General features: G+C 43.8%; 1 protein-coding gene across 3 annotated transcripts in view; it reads left to right on the top strand.

Annotated features, from left to right (window-relative positions):
* Positions 1 to 26,882, top strand: part of LOC139057416 (cell adhesion molecule Dscam1-like) — a 336,268-nt gene that overhangs the window by 269,000 nt on the left and 40,386 nt on the right. For all 3 annotated transcript variants that reach the window (XM_070535634.1, XM_070535633.1, XM_070535632.1), the window contains exons 6-10: positions 4,376 to 4,711; positions 5,387 to 5,728; positions 13,519 to 13,696; positions 14,798 to 15,027; positions 16,279 to 16,440. In XM_070535634.1, the coding sequence (XP_070391735.1) occupies positions 4,376 to 4,711; positions 5,387 to 5,728; positions 13,519 to 13,696; positions 14,798 to 15,027; positions 16,279 to 16,440 (1,248 nt within the window). The remainder of the gene's footprint in view (positions 1 to 4,375; positions 4,712 to 5,386; positions 5,729 to 13,518; positions 13,697 to 14,797; positions 15,028 to 16,278; positions 16,441 to 26,882) is intronic.

Below are 26,882 nucleotides of genomic sequence, written 5' to 3'. Positions count from 1 at the left end.
CCAGAAATGCCTCTTTTGCGCCCTCGAATTTTAGCCTGTCAAAATTTCTGACCACTTTTTTTATGCGTGATAAAGATATTGTGATGGGATGGACGGCAAAAGTCATTATTCGCGAATTTTCGTGCACCCAAAAATAAGCTGCCCCAGCGATATCAGAGAAAAACTGGGGCTGAGTGGGCATATTATGGTTATGCACGATTTAGGGAACAGGACGGCCGCAAAATGGCCCACACTACCCAACATGGTCATCGGACCATATATCTTGTTGAAAAAGCTGAAAGTGCTTCGAATTAAGTAAACTTTTTTATCTTTTGTGACTTCAATAACTTAATAGCTTTATTACGACTAGAAATTTTTAAGAGAATAATTCTAATGACTCCAAGTTGTTCGTTTAACAAATCACTAAATAATTTTGACGCCATTATTATGTTCGCCAAGGCGTAAAACCAGTGGCGCAATTTGAAACTGCCAGATAGCTTATGTGCTGCCTAATTTCAAATATTAAAACGCGCACTAATCATCAGGTGTATAAGCAGTTATGTACTGCAAGAATAATGCTTTAAGATGAAAGAAAACTTTATCATTGACTTTTTTATACTAACTGCAGGGCGCCACCTTCCAATCAAATTGAGCCACCATGCATCGTTTTATACCGCATCAAGCTTCGTGGGAAGCACCTACGTTACCACCGACTCTGTCATCGAAGAATAGAAGGGGGGAAGCTTATGCCGGTCCCTCGCACTGTGGGAATCGATGTAAACGAAGCTTTCTGTGTAGTTTGCTTTGTTTGACGATAATTAGCGGTTATGTCGACGGCGAATGTTCCTTCAACGTTTTGTCCAGCACGAGAGTTATGAATTGACGTTAAACGTTCCCTTGCGTGCACCACTGCTGTTTGTCTGCGTAGTACACAGAACACAAAGGGGGAGATATTTGCTTGAGGCGTCGTTGCACGCCATATTTCATTACCTCCGAGAGGGTTGAGCAATGTCATTGCCTCACATGGCACTAATAACAACTAATTACACTTCCCAAAAACTTTGGTGGATAAAGAAAATTTTTATTAAGGACGAAAAAGTTTGTGTCTTCGAAAGGGTGTGCTCAGTAAAAATGTTATGGACTAACTCGAACAAACTTGAGCAAACACTAGTACGATGCACTCTACGTAACTCAACGTGCAAAATAAATTAGCATAATGGAAGCAGCGCAGAGTGCACTGAAGCGATTTACGTAACTGCAAGAAAAGGTTTGGAGTGCTTTAATTTCCAAGTATTATTGGCAAGTCTAATCAAGTTTTCTGTAAAGATAATGTAGCGACTACATTCGCCGTTTTCGTGGGTCGATCCAGAAGTTTGTGCAGGCTTAAAATAGAAGTCCATCCCGAAGGTAGTCCAGTCTAAACTGAAGACCGTTCCTATAGGTATGTGCTACAGGGTACGCGCTACTCTTCAATGATCCCATTTGACCGAACTTAGGTATGTGCCAGCTGCTTATGTGCCCCAGATTCCCCTGATCAAGTGCCACTGGGTATGTGTCCCACATGCCACTAGGCATGCGCTGTAAGGGTCATTATGTATTTGCCACTGGGACTGCTTCACTCTTCAATGAAGATCTGTGACGCCAACTTTGATTACTGGGTATCACAACAACAAACACCACCTTGCGCTGCTCTCCGTATTAGTTCGCAACACATCGAAAAAAGAGTGAAGCATTCGCAGCAAAGAACCTATATGATTCACCAGAGCCATTCTCTATCAAGCCATCAATGCTTCTCATTACGGAGATCTAAACTGGAGTTAAATGTGCTTAAATATTTACTTTTGGGTCAGCACTACCGTCCGTTGAGCAGCATCTAGAGTTCGAATTAAACCATATTTTCAGGAGAGCGGTAACTCAAGTAGCCACTCGACATCGTTCGCGGGCAAGTTTTCATAGATTATTAACTTAAAGAAGTCTAATCGCTCTCGTAATATATGAGCTATAAGAGCAGGTCTGCATGCGATACTAAGTGAAGCCACTTCATTATCGCTGCATTAACCAGTTTCGTATTTAATCATCTGCTCTGCCTCGGCAGCCGAAATCAGGCGCTGCACTCAAATTCGAAAGTAACATCTTCTCAGATTAAATTTTTTATATGGACTGATACATTATTCAGACTTAATGATTGCAAGACTTCATTAAAGATTAGGGGGTTTTAAGAGCCGAAACCACTTTCTGATTATGAGGCACGCCGTAGTTGTGGACTCCGGAAATTTTGACCACCTGGGGTTCTTTATCGTGCACCTAAATTTAGGTACACGGGTGTTTTCGCATTTCACGCCCATCGAAATGCTGCCGCCGTGGCCACAAGTCTTCATTAAGCCAGAAAAAGAAGTTTTTAATGTCTTCATTAAGCCAAAAAAAAAATTTGCTAGCAGTCAAATTCGAAAAGGCCTCCATAACTTGCTATATGCTCTTACGCACTTATGCGCCCGCTCCCGCCTGGAATTGTCTGAGTTCCTGCCGCCGCTCTTGTACTGTAAGTTACTGGGGCTATAGTGACGTATGCAGTGGTAGCAGCATTGATTTCCTGTCAAGGCTTACTAATGCTAGTTCCGCGGTTGCCGTAAATAGCGCGGAACGGACGTCCTGATAAAAAGCCGGCAGGAAAAATGTTCATTCGGAAACTAGTTCAATCGGCCTAATAGTTTCGAATGCTTGCGATTAAGATTTCCATTAGTCCTGGTACGAATGGTTTTCACATTTCCTTCGAGCAGACATGCGTTGTAACTTTTCCTACTCTGCTGAATTCGGCGCATTTAAGATTGTCCAGGCGCGTTCGCACAGCGGCTCTACAGTCATCTGTATTCCGACTACATTTACGTTTAGCGCTCTGGTTCAGCATTTCAATGATGGTCATATACATTTTATAGAGAGTGGGGACCATTTCCAAGCCATTCTCGAGGTCGATCGAACAATAGTAAATTTAGGTAACGTGAACATAGAGAGCACGTTCGATCTTTCGTAACCTGCAGTGGCGGCACTCTTGCTGATTACGTTAAACCTTTCGATCAGAGGTCTTCTTCGCTCAATTCTTCTGTGCCTTGCAAAGTAGTCTTTATTTAAAGAAATACCACTCATTTAAGCACAGAGCCGCAGAATCCGGTCTAGCATATTCAGCTTACTTTATCCCGTAAGAACCATGACACAAAAACGAATCTGTTGATATCAGGCTTTCTGAGCTATGCGAGCTAATTGCGCTACCACGACAAAAACAACACAGACTTCGTACTGTGCCCGTTGTGGTTGTTAGAAAGCGACATTTTAGGCACGTTTAGTCTCTAGAACAAGTACCTCCATGTGATTCTTTATCGTATGAGAACTGGGAAAAGTACCTCTAACAATAATCGGGCTTTCAAGGTTGTTCTTTATTTTGATTTCAGGTTCCTAAAATATTGACCCGTGCATTGAATAAGGTGCGGCTAACTCGTCTACAATATTCTCCCTGCAAGAATTAAAACCGGAAGAACTGCGGGCGTTGCAAGGCACTACGCCAATAACGCTGCTCATGATCGAGATAAAACACGAATTAAACGGTAGGTACAAACAGGTGCACAATAACGAACGCTGCGCTTCTGTGCATACCGAAGGCAATGTCAGCAATATCATCAATGTTTTTAAAGGTCAACTGAGGTCAACTGGGATGTGCAGTCCTGCAAGGCTGTTACTTTAGAAACAATGTGCACGTAATACTTTTCTCGCACGTCAGTTAAAAGAAATTAGTCACTGACTGTGACATGAACGTGAATGCTACTTCCCCTTAGTAGTACGCCTACTGTACAGATGGAACTTCGACGAACGCTGGACGACGAATGCTGTCGTTATAACTATTACCGGCATGTTACCCCTAGCCTGATCATCAAAGTGAGCTCAGCGATGTCTCATCGCTAGTCTTATGCTTCGTTCTTGTTTCAGGACGATAACCGGTAGGTACCTGTTGGAATAACGCAACCATAAAAAGCTATCAACGCATCGTAGTTTTAAAAATGCCAAGCTGAATTTCAATTGTGAGCACGCTAATTGGGTTCTGGCTATATTTTTGGCTACGGCAAGGTCCACGAGTGCAAGAAATCTGTTTCCCTTCCGCATTTCTAAAGCATTCTGTTGAGCACCATGTTTGTTCACTGCGCGCAGATTCGGTCTTTCCGTGGCCGACGCACTTCGATGGGAATGAAGTGCAAAAACGCTAGTTTACTGAGTGCTTGGTGCGCGTTAAACGACTCAGAGTGGTGAAAATTAATTAAGCTTCCACCACTACGGCATGCCTCATAATGAGATCGTGGGTATGGCATGTCAAACACCGGAATGTCTTTTTTTGTGTGTGTGTTGCACGTAGAACCCCACAGCCAGCTGCCACCTCGGATGATCGAGTATGGCAGCGTTGTACAAGTGGAGCAGGGCGAGCGTGCTGTGCTGCCTTGCCTGTCAGAGGGACACCCACGTCCGCGACACTACTGGTCCCGCCTCACCGGCCACGGGGTGCCCAAGGAGTCAGGCTCGACTGACGGCGGGGAAGAATCTGTGATTCTGAAGGCTTCTGACAGAGTCTCCCTACTGCCCGAAGGTCCGATGATATTCCACACTACACACATCCAGGACAATGGGCGGTACTTGTGCGTCGCCAACAACTCGGCTGGCGAGGACAAGGCGCACGTAGAGCTCCTGGTCACAGGTGAGACGAACTGTTTTCTTTAACTAAGGTGGCCTCCCGTACGCCTTGCATTTGATGCACGGGCAGTTCCAGCTTTTTCTTTAAACGGGGTCATTGAGGAAGGCTGTTAAGCATGATGATGATGGTTATGATGATGATGATGATGATGATGATGACGACGATGTTGGAGACTTTAATTTTGCAAGAATGCACAGCCGGTTGACACGACTTTCGTAGGAAGTTGTAAGTGAGGCAAATAATGCTGTGTATATCTTACCGTGCTGTGTAGTCAATTCTGAAATGCAGACACAAATGATCACAAAACTTTGCAGCTACTTTGTTTATCCTTATACGCAAATCTACTGTGTTGGTTATCTTGCCTTGCCTTTGAAATGTTGGCAACGTCAATGAGGTGAGAAGAGGGAGGGAAGACAAGACCAAGCCACTGTGTATACGATATGTTGCTCATGTTGTTCTTCAGATACATTGGTTGACAGTGAAGCGATGAACAACTAATTGCCATTAGCAAATATTTTATAAAAAAGTTCTTTTAGTATAACGATGAAAGTAATGGTCGAGATCTCCTAAAACTAGGAGATACACAGTTAATTTTCTTTTTCCACATAACCCATCTGTAGTACCCGCATGGATGGTGATGAAGTTAAAAGATGTGGATGCATTCTTTTTTTTACCCAGGGCCTCTGTCGGCACGTATCGAACCAGTTGTCCAAGTCGTGGACGTGGGAAGGGGGGCAAACATGAGCTGTCGCGTCGCTGGGCACCCCGTGCATGGCGTGTTGTGGACACACAATGGCTTGCCCATCTCGCCGGCCCACTCGGCGAGCCCCCACGCTTCCTTGATCGGCAGAAGTGGAAGCGGGAAGCCACCTTCCGGCGTTCCTTCTGGTCGGGTTTCTCTTTTGTCGCGTGACCTTCTTGACGTGTCTACAGTGGAGCGACAGGATGGCGGAATGTACCAGTGTACTGTCTACAATCACGAAGACTCTGCTCAGGGGTCTTCACAGCTCGTCATAGGAGGTACGTGCTGTTTACGTTTTTGATGAAAAGTACTACGGGTAACTATTAGGAGATGTAGAGCTGCGCTTCTTTCAGAAACTCCTCTGTCGCGGTATCCCTTCTTTTTTTTTTGCAAGCTTCTCAGAATAAGCAGATTTGATTTGTCCCTCAGGCGGATAATGTTCCGAAGCGGTGATGCGCACTCTGCAGGTAGCAAAAGAGAAGAATATAACCCACATCTTAAAAACTAAACGGAAATGATACTTTACGACAAGTCGTGATTCAACTAGTGGTACTTGCAATGGCAAAAAAAAAATCTTCCTCCTTATTCACTATTTTCACGTAGTAGTGACGGGCAAGAACACAGCAGCAAATCTGTGAATAACTTAACTTTTTATTGGGCGAACCCATGCCCACAAAAGCAAGTTACAGTCAAAGCGCAACAGTAGGGGCTAACACAGTGGGCGCTCGTCGAAAATCTGGTTAGCGCGACAAGCGCGTCGGCTTTTATAGATTGCACGTCGAAGGTTCTAGTGTAATCGCTGGTGCCCGCGTGGCTTCCAGAAACTATATACTACAGACTTCGTGTCGCGCATGCAGCCTGGTAATACAAGCTTCTTCGAGGATATACGGAACAGAAAGAATGAACTACAACATTCGTTTGAGTTACGAATCATGCAGGCGCATTTTGCGCTGAGCGACAACTATTTGTTAGCCGGTGAACAGTGGTCACCGTAGATAGATAAACAAGAACACGTGTCAATATGTTATCCAGAGTTCCGAAGGGGAAGGGAAGCATTTTTTAGCTACTACTATTTATTGTTACATAATCAGATTAACTGAGAGTGCCAAGTGCATCATGTACCCAGGTTACACTGGCTTTTTATTCCAGTCTAGTATTGATGACGAACTTATTTGCTTTGCCGAATGTTGCATTACAAGCATAACTAGAATGTGCTCAGGTAAACTCATTAGGAATAGTTGCCACCAAAACTAAAGCTGTATTGTTTACACCTCTTAAAAACTTGTTAATCGCGACTAAACTCAATAATTAAGGTGAGAAAGTAGACAACTTTCTCACCCTAAGTATTCCATTCATCATTACATTCCATATAATATTAAGAATAGAGACCACTGCGTAATACTTTGCTCACGCACTAACCGTGGATTAAATAGACTAGAACACTGCAGGCTCACTTACTTAAGACACTTGCGTACGCAAATAATTGAGTTGTATAGGTTTGCTAGGAGAGGGTTCAAGAGATTTTTCGTCCGTATCCTTTGCTCACTACGTGCAGTTTTAGCAGTTTAGAAATTCAGATAGTTCCCTTCAGAAATTGTTGCATGATATCCTGTGTTAAGTTATTATTTCCATAAGTTCAGTACTGTTTGCGTATGCGTGCCGCTTGTATGCCTGTGTATTGTTTACTGTTCATCAGCCTAGCACGTGTGCCTCATGTGAAATTTATTCTTTTGAATTCATCCTATTCATATGAATGTGTTTCTGGGTTGAACTTTCACTTGTAGAAATGTGTGCTACATTACATTTGTACGCTTTGATCATATATGTGTTCATTTTGTTCACTATATCGCATATAATGAACACAAGATAACAAGACCCGCTTGAACTTGGCGGCTTTCTCAGAAAAACAACAACAATGTTCCACGGAGCGAGAGCGCAAATATTTTTGGCACCAAGAAAATTTAGGGCAGTTACACCGCCATGGCAAGCTGTCCCACAAACAACACTACTCAGTAACGCGCATATGTGTTCTAGTTGGTACATATATTAGAATAAACAGCTCTAATACGCACCGCGTACAAAGAATACACAGGACTCTATATTCAATGCCAACTAAAGATTTTGTTGCATGGAAGGAGGCCTCTAAACCTTACAGACGCCGTGACAGAAGGGCAAAACCAGATTAACGCGTCAGAATTATACGTCCCTAAAGAAAGCACCAAGAAGAATAACAACAGAGATAGAAGTTAGAATTCTACTTGTGACTGTTTTTCTTCTTTTTCGTGCACTTGTAAGGTTGATGAAACACCTTCCATGAAATAAACCTTCAAGTGCTAGTCAACGCAATATCCTTGCTTTTCTTGTTTTGCCTCCAAATTTAGCTCTACTAACCACATATGAGCGGGAAAATGATACTCACGATAAACGATTCGGTGCGTCATTCAACTACAAACTATCACAGATTCGACCATGTGACAAGTTGTAGTTCATGGTGTGACACTACCAGCAACCATGCACGAATCCTTGCGCTGGCCTGGTACAACAAAATTATCGCTGCCGTGTAAATAGTTCTGAGTTAAGGGAGTAACAGTGCTATTTTGAAAACTTTATGGTGTGGTGCACCTGAAACATACAGAATGAGAGCAAGAGAAGCTGGAAATGAAGATTTCCTCACACTAGAGGTTGATATTGAATGAACACAAAGCGGCTTATACGCTGCCTTATTAGCTGCGCTCGTTGGATGAAAAGCAGGTTCCGAGTCGATTGGATGCATGGTTCCGTGCACTTCAGGAGGAGGCAAGTTTACTGTCACTGGAAAGCAATTTCTTTTCTAGCATCGCTTTGATGCGGCTAGAGTTAGAGCAGTTGAGCAAGTGCGTGTGTGCGTGTGTACGCGCGCGCGCGCGCGCGCGCGTGTGTGTGTGTGTGTGTGTGTGTGTGTGTGTGTGCGTGCGTGCGTACGTGCGTGCGTGCGTGCGTGTGTGTGTGTGTGCGTGTGTGTGTGTGTGTGTGTGTGTGTGTGTGTGTGTGTGTGTGTGTGTGTGTGTGTGTGTGTGTGTGTGTGTGTGTGTGTGTGTTTGCACGTCTAGCAACAGCCTCAAGCAATTGTCTTACTTAATCCAATTTGAAGAGAACTGCCTAGCCTACTTTTGTGGCCATACCTTGTTCTAGCATCTGTCGTAAGAGGTTTTTCAAAGCTCCGGCGCAAACAGTGGACCTGCACTTGTGCTCTGCTATGGTTACTGTATCTCACCGTCAGAAATGCCGGCTATTGGTTCAAATAGTGCCTACGTGTTTTATTAGCTTGCAGCAAGACGTGATCAAACGAAAGGTCAAAGTGCCCAGGCAGCGGCGACACAGTAGTAGATGAGTAGCCGGCACTGAGGCAGGGAAAGGTGTAAGTTCAGCATTATTCACTTGAAATCTGATTAGTTGAGGCAGCATGAAGAGGCAAAATACGGCAATATCTTTCGCCTTAATACAGCTCTGTTATTATGATCAGCACGCAATATTGTCTCACCTTGTATGCGTGGGAAGCTTTGCCTTGCAGAATGATCATTTCATTTCATTTCATTTATTATACCCTCAAGGCCTGTGAAGGCTTTACAGAGGGGAGTGGGTTACAAGTAAATTCAAAGAGTAAGCCTTACAAGAGAAAAAATACACAACATAAAAAGAACAATTTGTCAAATAATGCAGTAGGAATACAATGAGCAATTACAAAAGCTATTACAAAAAAAAGCACTAGATATACAAGCACATTAAACAGCATTCTAGCAAGTAATGTTGGTTAAGGCATCACGAAACAAAAGATTATCGCTGATGGATACAATATTTGCGAGAAGGTGGTTCTACTTTAGTGATGTCCGACGTACGAATGACTGGGAAAATGTATTTGTGCTGCAAGAAGGGACGTGAGCCTTGTAAGAATGAGCGATGCGACGAGCTACGTGGCGTGAAATATGGATGAATACATCACGCAGTGTTTGGTGAAAAATTTTGTGAAACAATGATAAACGGGAAACTTTATGTCGAACTGCAAGAGATGGAAGAGAAAGGCTAGTTTTCATGGCTGTTACGCTGGCAGTTCTGTTATAATTCGAAAGAATCAAACGAGCCGCGTTATTCTGAACTAATTCTAATGCATTAATTAAGTTTAGGTTATTAGAGTCCCAGACTGATGTAGCGCATTTTTATTTCGGACGTATTAGGGTTTTATAAAGCAATAATTTTAAAGAGTGTGGAGCCTTAAAAAAGTTGCGCCTTCAGTAACCAAGAGTGCGGTTAGTATTTTTCACTATATTAGTAATGTGAGTTGCCCAGGTAAGGTCGTATGTAATAAGAATTTCTAAGTACTTGTACGAAGTTACCTGTTCTAAAGGAAGGTAATATAAATAGTATACCTGAGAGACGTTAGGTTTCCTAGATACATGCATAGATTTAAACTTGTTAACCTATAATTCCATTAGCTATAAACTGCACCAGTTAGATATTATATCAAGGTCCGATTCAAGGTGGTTAGTATCGCAATCCGTAGTTATTTCTCGAAAGATAACACAATCCCCAGCGAAGAGACGAATGTTGGAAGTTACTTGTGAAGGAAGGTCATTAATATATATTAAGAACAACAAAGGACCGAGAACCGATCCTTGGGGCACTACGGAAGCAACGGAGCCCACCGGTGGGTTGCAGCCGTTACCAGTAACGTATTGTGAGCGATGAACAAGAAAACATTCGATCCATTTGAAAAGATTAGCATCAATATTCAAATGGGTTAGTATGTGTACTAGAAGTTTGTGACAGACTTTATCGAATGCTTTTGAGAAGTCTAAAAATATGCAGTCGGCGCAGGCGGAACGATCAAGAATTCGATGCAACTGATGAGTGAAGGATACGAGGGGAGTCTCGCATGAGTACGATTTCCTAAAGCCATGTTGTGCAGGTCAAACAAATGTGTTATCTTCAAAAAAGTTGACGAGGTTTGTGAATACAATGTGTTCTAGTAGTTTGCAGCACGTGCTGGTAAGTGATATTGGGCGATAGTTGGTTGCTATGCCTTTGTTACCAGATTTGTTTAGCGGAACCACCTTTCCGACCTTCCACTGATAAGGTAAAGCGCCTATGTTGAGCGATTGTAGAAAAATTTTTGTTAGTGAAATAGAACTGTGTGGGGTAGTGTTTTTAGGAACTTAGTGTTAATTGAGTCAAAGCCAGGTGAATAATTGTAGTCGAGCTTGTCAATAAGTTTAGCAACACCAGATGCATGAACTATTACTGGAAACCTGACTGGACATTCATAGTTACGTAACTCGGGAACTTGCTTATTTAGAGCTCCCGAAAAATTCTTGAGAAAGGCTTCGTTAAGGTGAGCTGCAGCACCATATTTAGGAAGAGGCTGCCCAGTAGAGTCGTTTAATAAGATTAAGTTATGAGAAACAGATCTAATTATATTTCAAAAATTTCAATGCTAGCTTTAAGAATATATGGAAGAGTAACAGCAAGAAAAGTATAATTTAGGAACTTTCAATGCTTGAATATGTTCGTCAGAAGCCTCCTTGTATGCCGTGCAACGAGAAGCACTCGAGGGCAGCTCAGCTGAGTGGTAGATACGCTTTTTTACTGTTAGAGATTCGTTTAATGCGAGTGTTATACCAGGGGGCTTGTGAGTTATAAGTTTAGGTACGGCTGGAAACATATTTGTTCATTAGTTCATTTATTTTATTAGCAAAGAGGTCCCAATTAGTTTGCACAAAACGGTTATCAAAGTTAATCAGGAATGTGTCAAGAAGCGCATGCAACTCGCTATTGATGGCCTCGAAATTTGCTCTCCTATAGTCGAGTATTGTTTTCTTTTTCTTGATATTTTTCGGATTGTTGGCACTAATGGTAAAATGCATAGTAGAATGGTTACATAAAGGCGGAAGGAAAGTAATGTTGGAAGTTAGTTTGGGTTCAGTAGTAAGTACTAGGTCGAGAGTGTTTGAGACAGTAGCAGTATTCCGAGTTGGTTGAGTGAGCACTTGCGAAAAGAAAAAGTGGAACATAAATCTCAAAATTCCTTGTCCTCAGATGAAAAAGGGAGTAATGAAAGAGGCTGGGTGTTTCATTTAATGTTCGGAAAGTTACAGTCACCAATAAGTAAAGGGGCAATGATGGAAAGCGTGATGATGCGTTATCAATTGCATCATGCGATTCACTAACGAATGTGGGCGAGGAAGAAGAAGCTCGGTAGCATACGCCTATAACTGCCTTCTGGTGATGAATGTTAATTGAAGCCCAGACGATTTCGAGGTCAGCGGCAACAGAAATTCGTGAAGAAGGAATGTTGTTAGAAATGGCGAGTAGGACGCCGCCTCCAGGACTCACAGCACGATCCTTGCTATAGAAAGCGAAGCGATGGTCATCCTCAAAGATTTCAGAATCACTAATGCTGTTCGAAAGCCACGTTTCTGTTAAGGCAACAATGTGTGGAGAACAAGTGTCAATCGCTCAGGACAATGAAAAATATTTGTTCAGCACACTTCTAATGATAGTAAAAAAAGATGGACACATGGTGTTGTGAAGACTGTACACTAACCCTCTCGCTCCGCTAAGCCAAATTACCTGCAGGCACTATGTTCCTTGCGCTTTGGCCCTGCGACGGTTTTTCTTTCACGCATTTCATTTCGGTGCCAAAAGCGTAGCACCTGTCGTTAATAAGTAGTTTGTCATATCTGAGTTTAAACGTGGGTGCACCGTGCTGATTTTCTCCAAACTCGATAAGATTTCCGCGAACGAGACGGGTCGCGGGGGAGCAATCTTCGCTAACAGCGTTATTGCTTGTTTTGAGATGATTATGTAGTGAAAGAACATTTTCTTTTATTTTATACCTCGTGAAATTTACAATTACGGGTCGGAATTTTCCCGGTGAAAAACCGCCTAAGCGATGAGCACGTTCAATTGAGTCGCATGAAAAAGCTGGAAGTAGGGGTTTCAAAGGAGATATAACCTTGCTCTGGGTTTGTGCCTATGTTTCTTTAGCGTCTGGAATGTTGCGAATGAGTAGGTTATTTCGCCGAGATTTGTCTTCAAGCTCATTGACGCGAGCCCGCAGAATTGCGTTTTCTTTTAGGGCCCTGACAGTGCTCTTCATAGCAGACAGTACTACACCCTCTGCCTCGAAATTATTGCATTTTTCTTCCACACTGCCCATATATTTTGTGAATTTCGCTTCCATGTTCTTTTTTCTGGCCATTCTTAGTAGTTTTAATATCGGTGGCTTCTACGGCTAAAGTTTTTGAGGGCTGGAGTGAGCAGGTGTGTATATCTTTAATAAAGCGAAATATTATCTTCATTGGTTCTACAGGGTCGTCAGGCAGTATTTCTGTATCAAAAAGTGCGTCCGCCCTAGTATTAGGTTCAGGATGTGTCTCACCAACCCCTGAACAAATTAACAATAAGGCAAACGACCAAGTCAAGCATTCACAAATGGTCTCACACAACAGCATCTTGGTATCGTAATATTTAATAAGGGAAGAAGCTACTCTGACAAATTTATTGAACTGTAGCCGCGAAAAAGAAGTTTCCAAGATTGTGACACCCAGTCACATATTCTTACGCTAGCCTCACTATAGGGGCCATCTGTAGCAGGAAAATTAGAGCATAAAAACTTACGTGTTTACCGCTTTACATTTATTTAGGAATCTTTTACGGTTCACTGAAAACGTATGACTTATTTAGCAGCCGTGCTGGACACGTATCTAATGTGCGCGAGGAAGGTAATCTTAGTCTTTAGACGTGCACTACGTTTATTAAATGTCCGGTTGCTGCCCTGATTTCTCTGCGATGTTCTAAAACATGTTCTACATTTTTGAAGCAATAATAAAACCGCTGTGAACAAATAGTGTAGCCACCTAATATCAAGATAAGCTGCTCGCTTCCTTTGCTGAGTTCAATAATTTACGTGCGGTGCGGTGGATTCAGCTTGCCTGAACCACCAAACAAAGGGTGGGTAAATCGCTCGTTTTGCGGCAGAATTGCAACCTCAGCCTCAACGTCACGTAATTGATACGGGGTAATGCATTCGCAGAAGACGCACCCGTTTTGGAGCACGTTTTCTCGGAGCGCCAGGTGCGTCCTGGAGGCAGCGTCTCCCTCAGGTGCTCGGCCTCGGGAAATCCTCTGCCCCAGGTCACGTGGTCCTTGGACGGGACACCCGTACCAGAGCACTACCACGTCCGCGTCGGCGACTATGTCAGTGGCGAACGGTAAGCTGCTCTGTGCCAGTGAACGGTGCTTGCTTGCGGTGCTTTCCCTGCACCTTGGTTTAATTGATTTCCTCTAGAATGTCCGACTTCCGCACTTGTTCGTCGCCTGGTCCACTTACATTTTTAAACCATTCATGTTGACCTGTGGTGACTTTAAAGAGCGCCACTGATGCAGAAAAGTAAGAATTTATTGTTGGTGGGGTGGAAGAAAAAAGTTGATGAAAGAAATGCAAAGCCACAACAACATGAAGCTTGTTTTTGACGCACTTATAACGGGGCTCTACCATGCTTCAGCTTGTGTATTTTATTTTACCAGACATGATGTCTGCGTTAATTCGTAGCCGTATGATCATCCCTCTTTGAATTAAAGCGTTGTCGTCGCTCAGTGTAACGTGGGAGCACTAACTTCAAGACGAAAGCATACGTACAAACACTGTTCCATGGGTTCGCCTTGGTTGATAGCAGTCATTCTTGAATGCTCCTGGAGCATAACAGGGAGCGCGTGAGGGTGGCTTGAACCAGAGTTTATTACGTTGCTCGCATGAGTCGAATCAAAAACGAAAAAGGGCTCCTAGGAAAGAAAATATACCTACGGGCCTATTGATTGCACGCATGAAATGAAGTCTAAACATGGTTTGTGAATCACATGGCGATACTTGGTGATCTTGCGCAGCTCGTAACAAGCGCATTGTACTGGACGGGATAGCGTTAATTCTGCCTCTGTGTAGGGATACATATTTCCTAATTTTCGATTAGGTGGCCTGCTGGGCAGTTCGATCACCACAATTTTCTTCTGTACTGCCCTAATCCAGGCTGACTGAATGAGCCGAGATGTATGATGGTTGCGGCATTTCAGTCTTACTACGGGGTATCAGTCTGAATAGAAAGCGTTCTTGACTGTCTCGTTCTTTATCTAGTAGAATGTTTTGCTGGGCTAGTTGGTGAACAGGCATGAGGCAAGTAGTGCAAAAAGATACATTTTTCTTTTTTATGAGATGTCAAACATGGAATGTTTAGCATCAGAAAGGGCGACTGTTCCAGAATTATTGCTAGGAAAAACAACAAAATCCCTGCTGTCAACCCTTCTTTTTCTGGTTGCAGACTGGTGCACAGTTATGTGAACCTGACGGGTGTGCGAGTGGAGGACGGCGGCCTCTACTCTTGTGCGGCCCGCAATGGGGTTGGCCGGGTATCTCACTCGGCCAGGCTGAACGTGCTCGGAAGGCCCATGGTGCGACCTATGGCCAACGTGACGGCCTTAGCAGGACGCACCATGCGGCTTCACTGCGCCGTGGCAGGCCACCCCATACAGAGCATTGTTTGGCAAAAAGGTAGGTGCTTCGATCCATGTCTGGTGATATACTTTATAGATGGGAACGGCTGAGTGAAATGCGTTCGAGTGCCGAAGCTCATATGTACAGTAGCGTTGTTGCGAATATGACAGACCTGTACGAGGCTAACGAGAATCGAAACACAAAATCTTTGATTTCGGTACTAGCGCTGGTCTGATTGACAATGACACCTTCTCATTGTGTGTTAGGCATCTGGTTGAACTCAGTTATTTGTTGAGATGTGTTTAAGAGACAGAGAGAGATAGAAACGCTCAAAAAATAGAACTGCGGAATACGGATAAGGAAAACTGGCACTTCGTATCAGAAAGGCGTTCGGTTGTACCATGAAACATGATTTTGCACTTTGCCGTCCCTCAATATAGGGTAAAAAGCCTGGAACAGATGGGCGAGCATGAAAAATCACGACCAGTTTCTAGCAGACATGTTACTGTAACCAAGTCGCTTCGATTGACACATTAAGCATAGGTGGAACAATGCATTGAACTCTTATAAAGAATGAGCTTTTACCCTTTAATATGCATCCAATATCAGTGCTACCAAACGCCAATGCCATCGTCGTCATACAGCCTTGGCAGACACTAATGAAAGTTTCGCTAAGCAATTTCTACAGCGCGTGGGATCCGGATATATTTACCTCAGCAAAACTCACGCGATAATTCAGTCTTCAAAACCTTTATTATTCTCTTTGTTACAGCCAGGTGTCTCTAAATAGATTTTTGTATCTCCTTATTGACTGGTTGTAATCTTTTTGCTTTCTTTATTTTTCTGTATATGGCTCTTGTTACCACGCGATAGATAAAAATAGGTGTTGTTAAGTTTATTGAGCCCGTAGGCGACTGATCCCATATCCACTACGGCCATATGGATTCGAAAAAGTGAGAAAATGCTTCTTGCATAACTTTTGTAAAAGCTTAAAAACATAAAGTCATCTCAGGGTTCATTGACCAATTTGAATATCGAACTTCGTCACGTCATTGCCTAACATCGTCGCTCTTTCTCGGCTTCTTTGGAACCGCAGAGGCGCGCCACGAAACAATGGCAATTACCCTATTAGAAACAGTCATTTGAAACTGAAAAAAATATGAACAGTGATTTGGTAAATTTGCAGAGAGCGAGACTTCACATATGGAATAATTCTTTTCGCGCACTAGGGACTTGGCTCATGTGGTGGCCGAACTTCGAAGTTGAAAACCGAATCGAAAGTTATGTTTCATTCAAACTTTCATGCAGATGGCCGATCGCTTCCTCAGAACCACCGCCAGCACAGCTTCCCAAACGGCAGCCTGGTGGTTTCCGAGGTGCAACGTAGCGTGGACAGCGGTTGGTATGCGTGCGTCGCCCGGGATCCTCAAGGAAACACGGCCAGAGGGCAGCTCGCCGTGCATGTTATGAGTGAGTGCGCATGCTCAATGCATCACTGTGATGCGAACTGTCACTGCTATACCTGCTGTTACTAAACGCTTACTTGCAGTCGAATTAAAGTTTCGGAAAAAGACATGCAAATGTTACTTGTTTCAGTTTAGCCCATACAATCTTCTTTTTGAAAATTGGCTGTAATACATAGCACTATTCTGACTTTTGATTTGGTTTTCTGCTGGAAAAATTCAAACATTTTGTCAGCTTGAAATTTCAGAAAAATCCTGCATGACCAATGGCCATATAGTCTCGTAGATACTTAGGAAGATTTGCTATTAGCTTTCTGATTCTTCACATCAGCGCGTACTATTAAACCACGAAACAGATGTTAGGATTATGGCGGGGGAATTTGTCGGGATGACCATCTCTTTTGTATCAAATGACCGTCTCTTACGGGGTCAACTGCAAGGCCTGATTTGGCTACATGCTCCTTCGTTTGTTTTTCGTATATTTAAATATATGACAAAACTTCAATACGAATGAAAAACTTGTTTTCACAGGACCTATGCATATAATTCCCTTGCTAATGTTGTCAAGAAAACAAAGAGGAAATTACCTAAACTCCGCAGCATTGACAGCAGTTTCTCTCATCTATATATAAACATAATATACTATGTTGAATTCTGTGTGCAATGGAAGCGCGCGATGCCTGATAGAGAACAAACTGTAACATCAATAACGCCACTGGATTTCTCAAATAAAAGTAGGCAAAGTTGAAAGCAGATCTCCGCAATGTCCTTTGCAATCGTCATCTACACCGTTTAATTCAAGACTCCTCCGTTGTCGCAGATACTCATTTGCTCCTTCTATTACACGCATACGTGCCAGGGAAGGAATAGTAGCACGTATGTACATACTGACGCTCTCTGATCACGTCAAAATTCGCTGACTCCTTCAGGGAACACATAAACGGCATTGCCATGCGCGCATTTTAGGTGTGCACAAAAACGCATTTCGTAAAACTCCAGTGCAAACTGAACATAAAAGTATTTGTTAAGCGCTCTGCGTCAACTGTTTACGGACTGCTCATGGTGAAGCGTGGCGTAGATAGAGAAGCTGTTGGGAGGCAGTGCAAACGCACTCGGCTAGGACGCCGTTAACAAGGGTGTCGCCTACGAGAAGAGCAGCTAATTTTATTTGCTTTCGGCCTAAGACCGACTAAGCGATCATAAAAATGGGAACCGAACGGCCCGATTTTTTTTTTTAGTTAAGTGAAGCAAGCACACAATTAAGACAGGGAGAACGTGGCGGAGTGCAGCTGTTCGTTTTCATTCCTATGCAGAAATAATAAAGAAACGGGAAATTAAACTAGGCGGAAAGGATAGTTCGCCGCTGGAGGGAACCGAACACGCACGTTCCCCATTACATTTTCCACGCTCTACCGACGAGCTAAGGCATCGGCCGTCTTTCTGTACACATTATTGGGGACATACGATGCGTGTATACCCAGCACCTCCACCAAATGCAATGTGGGTGTTTGCCCAGCAGCATTTGATGTAGCTTAGCAGCGGTAGGACTGAAAAAGTCAGTGGGAGCTATGGCGAAGCGGGCGAGCCACACTGCTTGTCTTCTTCTTGTACTTTCACCAGCACCGTGGCCACTGCCGTCAGTACAGTCGTATATTTCTAGGCTTAGGAATGTTAGCCAGTGCCACTGAGGTCCACTGCAACGAATATTACACATCCTTTCAAGGGTAGTCATAGAGTATTACTCGAACTCGGGAGGAGACTGCATATCAATAAATCCTCGCATGCTACATTACGCCGTAAAGCCTACCAAATTTGAGGCCCTGGCAATGCAATGCGCAGAAAAGAAAGAGAAAACGAGAGGCTTTTTTTTTTTCTTCAGTTACAATTAGACGAAGCCAACTGACAATGCGGTCAGGGAAATCATATGGTAAACTCTTAGTTTTTAACTGAGTTGAAGATATTATATAGAAAATGCAAATAAAAATGAGTACTTTTAGATTCGCTGCGATGCTGTGAAGAACTGATAAATGTGTCACTCTGAAATCGGAGACACCAATGTAAACCCAGAATATTCGTTAACTTGCCATCAGCTGCGTGGAGTTTGCACAGAAAAATCGATTGATCTTCACGTTTAAGGCAAATCTTCTATCAAAGCGCTTCATATGAGTAGTGGAATTCACAAACTAAGGCGTTAGTGGTATAAATCTTGAGAGACGCGAACAACCCGACTATCGGCAGCGTTCGATGACTGTATAATTGCAAGCACAAATGAGGTGGACCACCTGATGCTTTGGATGCAGTTCGCAGACTTCCTCCTTAAAGGTGACAATCCCTGCTGCTTGTACTGCCCTTTAAATGCAGAGGGAAGAGTGAGGACAACAGTGATTACGAGAGTGAGGGTCACGGGCAGCCGCGTCGGTAACAGGGGCTCCACCAGCTGCCAATATAGCAGATTAGGATATTTAGATGTCCTCACAAAAGCTCCGGAAAGCAAGCATGATTAAAAAGGACGCAATATATTGTAAAAATGTGAACGCAGTAAAACACAACATAGTTTAATCGTGACAGACAAAGACTACGTTGGGCAACGCTACTCCTGGCTACTCCTGGCAGTGCTGTTCGGAACATCGACTGACCAGAATTATTTTTCGAAGAGGGCAGCGAACAATCTCCCCACCTTGTGCGCCTGGCTCGTGTTATATGTGCTTCGTATGATCGGCACCTACCCCTGTGTGCAATGAGTAACTAGTGCAGGAGACAAAATACATGTTCCTTGATAATTCGTTAGCCTGAAATAACCAGTACGTGATACTGCTATAAACGCTTACGAGCCTGGAACCTTTATCAGTACCTATTTCGGGAAAATCGAAGACTGACCAAATGCGCTCGCCTGTGTGAGCTATGAGAAAGCACGCTAAAGATAGGCGCCCGAGCTTTTCTTTCTGGACCGGCATTTACTGCTCGTGTCATGAGAGCTAAAGAATGGCAACTAAAATAAACAATTTCCGTAATGCATGAAGGTTGAAAGTGGCCTGAGGGAGCTAATGGAAGGAAGAAGTCAGGGCCATGGCTCAAGAGTGCGCGGCTGGCCTGTCCGAGTGGTCACCATTTGTCATCGCGGCACGTCTTCAGCCGTCGTTAGAGGGCGCCTCCACTAGCCCCCCTCCATTCTCTAATGGCTGCACTTACCACGCATTTCCTTCTTTTTTCTTTGCTAAAGTAGCCGTTGAAAGCTGTCGATGGGAAAGTGATGTGCCGCTAAACGCTCTGTCCGCGGCTGCGTTACTGCCGTTACGCCCAGATCGTTTATGACAAAGACATCAATTTTCTGATATATATAGATATTTCTTTCTGTAACAATACTAGCCCGAAAGCCCCTTCCTGTGTTTGGAAGCTTTCGCTGAGACATGAGTCAGTTGTGTCTTCTGAAGGAACCGTAGAACACTGGCCTTGTGTAGCCATGGTTTCATAAGCATGTGCTTCGCGTATATTTCACAAATTTTGCCCCCTCTGCACTTTATATTTGATTGATTCCGTTCATCATTGTGAACTCAAAATTAAGAATACGCAGCCAGGTCGGAATAAACGTTGGCAGTAAAGATATATGCTAAAAATGCGCTAGAGCCTAGCTCTGGACAGCAGACGCGAACAGGTATATGCCAAGAGAACAACTGTATTGGGGGCGAGGACTTACGGAGTCGCCAACTGTTGGGAGCGCCTCCCTTGTGTATTATGAGGGATAACGCGGCGCGCTCCTCATAGGTTTGGCTTACGGCGCTCAATAAAAACACCACGCGGCAGTCCTCCTGGACATTTCTGTAAGTACTCTCAAGACGAGAGAAGTTTTTTTACTGTCGTAATAATAATCTTGCGCAAACTGAAAGCACAAAATTGTTTACAGACGCTATCTCTTTACCGAAAACGTACAGTGAATGCCACTGCGAGCGGTCGCCGCGATGGAGTTCTCCCAAACCCGCTTCTTGCGTGAAAGGTAGGCAAACGCTGAGAGCAAATTATGTGAAATATTTTCTTATAGTGGGCTGTCTGTATAACCGAACGGAGCATAACAGAATGAAGCCTCAATGCAGCGATCGCATGGGTTCGCCGTGACCAATTGCGGCGCGTCTGCATGCTCCTTCGCGCACAATGTTTCGCTTTCACTGCGAGCGGGTTTTCGCACCGCACCGTAAGCTTTAGGCCGCAGTATATGAGCATTTGGCAGTACACAAGCAACCATTGTTGCGTGTACGCTATCAGAACTGTTAAAAAATAATTTCGTGATAGAGACTTTGATGCCGGCGGTGACTCTGATGTGCCGTCGCTACGATTCAATCTTTTCTTTTTTTCTACATTCTTGTTCACAAGTTGCATCGCATTGTATCGGTCTTCTCGTCGTGCGATTCCACGCTGCTTCCTGTTTCGTAATCCAATACATTTAATACATACTTGACCATGTGCCACGCCTTTCTTTTTTAATGTTCTTCTTACCGCTCCCTTTCCATTCCAGTGAACTTGCGAGAATATAGTATCAAGAAGTTCACAGACCATAGACCATATGTTGCGGCCATACGGTGAATGTTTCATATCGAAAATGCAATACAGGGTCGCACAGGCTGCAGCTACCACTATACGTCAATGTCTAAATTCGATGTATGTTCGGTGCTTTAGCCCAAAGCAGCGCCTTAACTTTTTTTTTATATTGATCATCAGACATATCGAATAAGCGTACCCGTCTTAATTGCATTTGCAAAGGAACAGAAAAATGAACTTCTAATTTTTTCGCCCGTTCCAAAAAGTCTACAGCGACCTTCCACTCTATCCTTCTACGGTAAAGCTATCTTTTTTAATTGTGGGCACTAGCGCTTGCCAGCTTTGTACTCTGGGAATGCTGTCTGACTTCTAAAACAACATCGTTATCAATGTTTCATGACTCGAAAGCAGTAGAAATTCTTGGAAGTGTTACCGCCTTTTAGGTTAATAAAAGAAAAATTGCTGCGCCGTGCAACCTTTACTCGTATATCGATCAACTGTCTTTACTTTGTTTTCCCCAGCTATGTTTTGCGTTCTATTACCTCTAGCGTTTCCCATTTTCCGAACCGGTGTTTGTTAGCTGTGCGTTTGGCGTAGCAAGCAGTCTTCGCGCACTACTGGGGAAAAACTCTATGCAGGCACTTTAGGGCGCTCTATTGCTTTACTCCAAAGCAAAGGAAAGATAGCAAGCATTCGCTAGAAGCGTACCGCTATATTTGCCACACGCGCATGTCGGCCTTCCATTTCGCAAATGCAATGAGGAATCACAAAGAAAGTGAATATAGGGTGGCACGGCTTCGAAAGGGGAGCCGAGATGATCAACAGTGGCTCTAGCCAACACAACCCGCAAGTGTGCCCAGATGAAGTAAGAAGAACAGGAAATCTGCTCGCGCTAAACCGTGATAATAACATTGGCAGCAGCGGTAATACACTTTTCTGGGGGAGAAGTGCAACGGGCGGAAATGTAAATGTGCTCATTGTTCTTGCTTCAGTTCCACCCGTAGTGGAAATGCATTTTTTTTTCTGAAGCGAAAAATAAGGCAAGGAAACGCTTGCAAAGAGCGGCGGGACTAAATTTAACTTGAGGTGCCGGCGTAAACTTCGCGTGAAATGTGTCGCGGAAGTGGGGCACCCGGCGAATGCAAATTGCGAGCGTCGGTGTTTGGTGTACAAATGCACCATCGGCATACTTTTGTTTCAGGCTCTTGGGCGCTTTGACATTTAGCGGCATAACCACGGCTTGGCACGCCAAGTCGCACCGTATGATTTGATATGCTCGAGGCCTCTCCGCTTTATGCTGAGTTATTTTCTTCTCTGGCTCACGCTTCCCTCTAGTTCCCCGTTACTGCAGTGTAAGATTTGATTTTGAAGCGCTTACTCAAAGCGTAAGCAGCACGCGTCGCTGAAGAGATTGATTTCTTTAGGCCCGTATTCACAAACCCACCTTATACTTATCTTTTGCCTTCCTTACCTTTTCAGCGCCTTAACACGTTTCATAAACAAACCTTATGCTTAAGTCGAACCTTTCCTTAACCTTACCGGCTCGGAAAAGGAGCGTTCCTTAAGGTAGCCCGGCAGCTACCTTAAGGCGCCACTTATTATGGCCGACCACGCAAGCAGCTTTTCGGAGCTAGTCGATTTTGTCGCCCTATTAAGGGAAGCCGATGTTCGCGAAGCCCTTCCTTATGTAAAGCTCATCCGGCGTGTACTCAGGGACCGTCAGAATGTCATGGAGATGTACAACGACGGCGAGTTTCTTGGCAGGTTCCGCTTTTCAAAACGAGCGGTGGTACACCTTCTCTCCATCCTACCACTTGCTCCGAGCCCAGACGATCGCGGTTCGCCCGTGCCACCGCTTCTCTTTCAAGTTGTCCCAACACTTGCGTAGCTGATGCTCCGTGCGCGGGTGGACCCCGTTCTTACTGTTGAACTGTTGTTCTATCTGCTGCCATTTCTTTTTCTTCTCGCTCAGGGACACCGCATCAGTACGCTTGTTCTCCAGCACGTTGCTCTCTCTCGTCACCAAGTCAATCAAAATTCCCCGCTCCTCCTCCGTAAAGTTGATTTTCTTCCTCTCAGTGGCCATTCCCACAACAGATCTTGCAATAAGCAAACGAACACTTCAAAACACAAATAAATGAACAAATAAGGAAATAAATAAATAAATAAATACGCGCAATATTTACAGCGTCTAACGCAAGTTATCGCTAACACAGAAGAGAAAAAGTGAAGGAACTGCGCTCGAGCACCGCAAAATGGAAATGGAAAATGAAGCACCGCAAATGGAGAAAAAAAAAAGACGGCAACGCGTGTTGCCATGGCAACACGCGTTGCCGTTCTTTTGCGCGTCTCTCATCTGCAGATGAGAGACGCGCAACAGCTAGAACTCGCTCTTTTCACATTGCTTTTTCACAACGCGTAATAATGCGCCATCCAATTTTTATATTTATTGTTCTCAGCGACAAAAATGTGTTTCCTTTTTAATAACTGAGCGGTTTAAGGCCAAGAAAAGTTCATAGCCTCGCACCCATGCTCATCTCTTATGACGATAAGGCCGCCTTCGATAAGGACGCCTTTTCACGCAATAAGGGACGCTTCTGAATCATACCTTGGCCTTTTCTCAACCTTATACTTTCCTCATCCTTATAAAAGGGCGCCTTATAGCGTTAAGATAAGGTTGGTTTGTGAATACGGGCCTTAGACTACAATTTTCAATGTGTTTTTATGCGAAGCATATTACGAGAGCTCAACCCAGCTCCTCAGGCGCGGCGGCGTCGCCTTGAATACCACGTGACACTGTGACGTCACGACAGAAAAGAAACGGGGCTCCAACTAGCGCCGTCGCTCGCGGCGTCGCCCCACGCATCGGACGCGGTGAGCGTCGAGTAACGCAGCGTTCGGCGCGACAACGAAACGTGCGCCTGAGCAAGCGCCGCACGCCTGAGCCGACGCCGACGACACCGGCTTTTCTGCGACACGAGCTCCTTAACGCTGTCGCGTTAAAATAAAGGCTAGTATGCTTCGCATCCTTGGCTTAACCTTAGCTAAGCCACAGCCATTTTTTGTTGTGTCCTGCCTCACGCGACACGTTTATTTTCGGTCTTTGAGTCACAAAGCAGAAAATGCTCCGTGCTTCCTTCTCATCAACGTGGATTTAACCGGCCCTACGTTTCCCATCTCGGTGATTCTCAGCATTACAACACGGCCTTGTTACCTAGTTTTCAGTTTTAATTACTATCGCAAAAATGAAGGGTGCCCGAATACAAAGACTCCAGATTGCTTCAATGGGTGAGTCACTATCGCTCGTGCAACGTGAGTCATGCGACACCGGTATCGCGTGACTATACTTCCCAAGAAAGCCACTCAAATATCATCTGTTGAGAACTACTACTGTACACATTTGGTCGGTTGTACGGCTGGAATTGCTAAGTCTCGCGAAGGGCAGCGTCGGAGCTATACTTGGCGCATTCATTGACTTTGAGCTGTCAGTGGGATTGTCTTCCTCAGTGCATGATATTATTGCCTTAGTAATTGTACGAGTGCTCGTGACGTTCTACTGGTGTCGCCATCGGTGCCGCTGTGCCGTGCCGGTGCGACATCGCATGCCTGGTCCACACGCACAATGTTGGAGGTCACATGGTCTGCTGAGTTTCCGAGGCACCGCGCAGCCGAAGTAGGTGACAGGAGCCGCAGCACGGAATGTTTGTTTTGGGACAAGCACGTACGCTCCCCGCTGCCGGTGATACTTATCAAGCCAGCGTTGTGAGCACGACCGCTTGGAGTCATCGAGTGAAATTTGTTCGTGTGCTTCTTTGGGTGCCCGACATATCAAGCATATTTAGATGGTAAGCTAACGTTTACTGCAAAGCCTGCTCCTCATGAATATGCGAGCGATACTTCCTGTAATATTCTAATAGCTTGCTATTGCTGTGACTGCTTGACAACTGCGACCTTTTTGGGACATCCAGATCTCCCCCCCAATCTCATGAAGTTGCTCTCATCTTACAGGTGTAATACAAGGAAGCGAACGTGTCAGGCTCATATTTAGCGCTATGACGGGCTGCTACCTAATGGGGAGGGGGGGGGGATACCCAATGTACACTTTCCCCAACCATTTCATTCTACCGCTGGGCTTCAGGGAATCAGAAGCGCATTAGTATTTATTTATTTACCCTAAGGGCCTTTCGGCAGTAAAGGGGGAGTGGGTTAAGCAAGAAATAGGGAGGAAATATATTACGACCTTACACACAATATTTGCTAATTACACAATATTAGCTGAAATTCTGGTAAATAGAGCAGTACGACATGGCACAACGCAAGTAACATAAAAAAACAACCAACATCAGTTCGTACAAGTGTTTGCTTTTATACAGTGGTAGCTAGTGCTTTTAGAAAATTTTCATTGTTATTAATGGAAACAATATCAGAGGGAAGTTCATTCCATTCTTTTGCCGCGCGTGGCAAAAATGAGTGTAACAAATTTTTCGTATTACACATACAAATTCTACTTGCAGCACAAGGCTAAAACGCCTTGCATATGTTTGTTGAGAAACGAAGTTTGGAGAGGGTTGAGCAATCGTGATGCCAGCTAGCGTTTCTGTTATTGGCATTTTTTTACAGTACACTTATCCTGCTTTCGACATCCTTTATTTAGTTTATGAAATCGTTCGGTAATGTTTTTTTTTCTATATAATGTATCGTTCAATGTTTTAATACTGTGATTTTGAGCGTTTTTCGCAGCCGAGTAACAAAAATCTAATGCCTGATGTCTGCGCTAATATGCTGCGAGAATGCGAAACAAAACTTATCGGTAGAGTATATTTACCCCAGAAAATGCTACCGGTGCAGCTTTCTGCTACTGCTGAATTATCGCAGCTAGAAGTCTTTTGTGCTTTCGATGTTCTCAAGCAATAATAAGTTGAAAGAAAGAATGTAGGTCGTATTCCTTGCTGTTAACTCGCAAGCATTAGCCCAAGTTTTTTCAGGTAGGCATATTGTACCGTGCTTCTCTTGTTTTCAACCTATACAAAATATTAAAAAATTGCTTGTCCCAGTAGCACTTTGAGCGAGATTACTCAGAAAGGCAGGCATGCAGGACTTGCACGATAAATGAAAATGCATTTTTTATTAAAATTCATTTTTTAAGTTTTGGCTATTTGCTATACGACACAAAATATACTGACGAATTGAAGCCTGTATGTTCGCAATGCGTATCCACTTGCAATGAATCCTCAGAATGATAGCAGTTTGATAATATTAAGGGTGCATGGATAGCAGACCTAGGTATTTAGCTACAACTGTCTCTGTAGCTTTGCGGATTTTGAAGCAACGTAGTCGACATTTTTCGGACTGTTTGTAATAAACACGTTCCATTAGTGTGATATGTTTGGTACAGAAGCACAGAATTCATCTGACAATAATAAACTATATTTTAATGCTTTTTTTTGTTTGAAGGCATATGTCTGAAAATTTCTATATAGGCAAAGAGCTCCAAATATTTCTTATACTTTTGTATGCCCTGTGCTTTGCTTTTAACCAAAATAATGACGGCAGCTTTCACCATTCTGTACCAAAGACTAATATCTTAAGCCATTTTCTTAGGCAATGCTGGAAATAAAAATCAAATTTGTGAGAGAAATGCATTTATTTGGTTCAGTAAGCGTCGCAAGCATTCAGGAACAATGCAAAAGAATCTCTATTTTTATAGCACCGTGGTTACAGAGACACTGTTTCTTTTGCCAGCAAAAGCAGTGTTCTGAGAAAACTTGGTTTGAATTTTTGTTTTCTGACAAGTTGGCTTAAAACGCTCCTGATGCGCAGTCTCAGCGGTTTTTTTAATGCCTTTTAATACTCTTTCTTCGACTCGCCTTCATCTTGCTCCCTTTCTTGCGTTAGGCTCGGGTCCGAAAGTCTGTCTAT

Source organism: Dermacentor albipictus, chromosome 3 (assembly GCF_038994185.2).
Source record: "Dermacentor albipictus isolate Rhodes 1998 colony chromosome 3, USDA_Dalb.pri_finalv2, whole genome shotgun sequence".
Taxonomy (NCBI): domain Eukaryota; kingdom Metazoa; phylum Arthropoda; class Arachnida; order Ixodida; family Ixodidae; genus Dermacentor; species Dermacentor albipictus.
The sequence above is the reverse complement of the archived record's forward strand: the minus strand, read 5'-3'. Positions and strand labels throughout refer to the sequence as shown.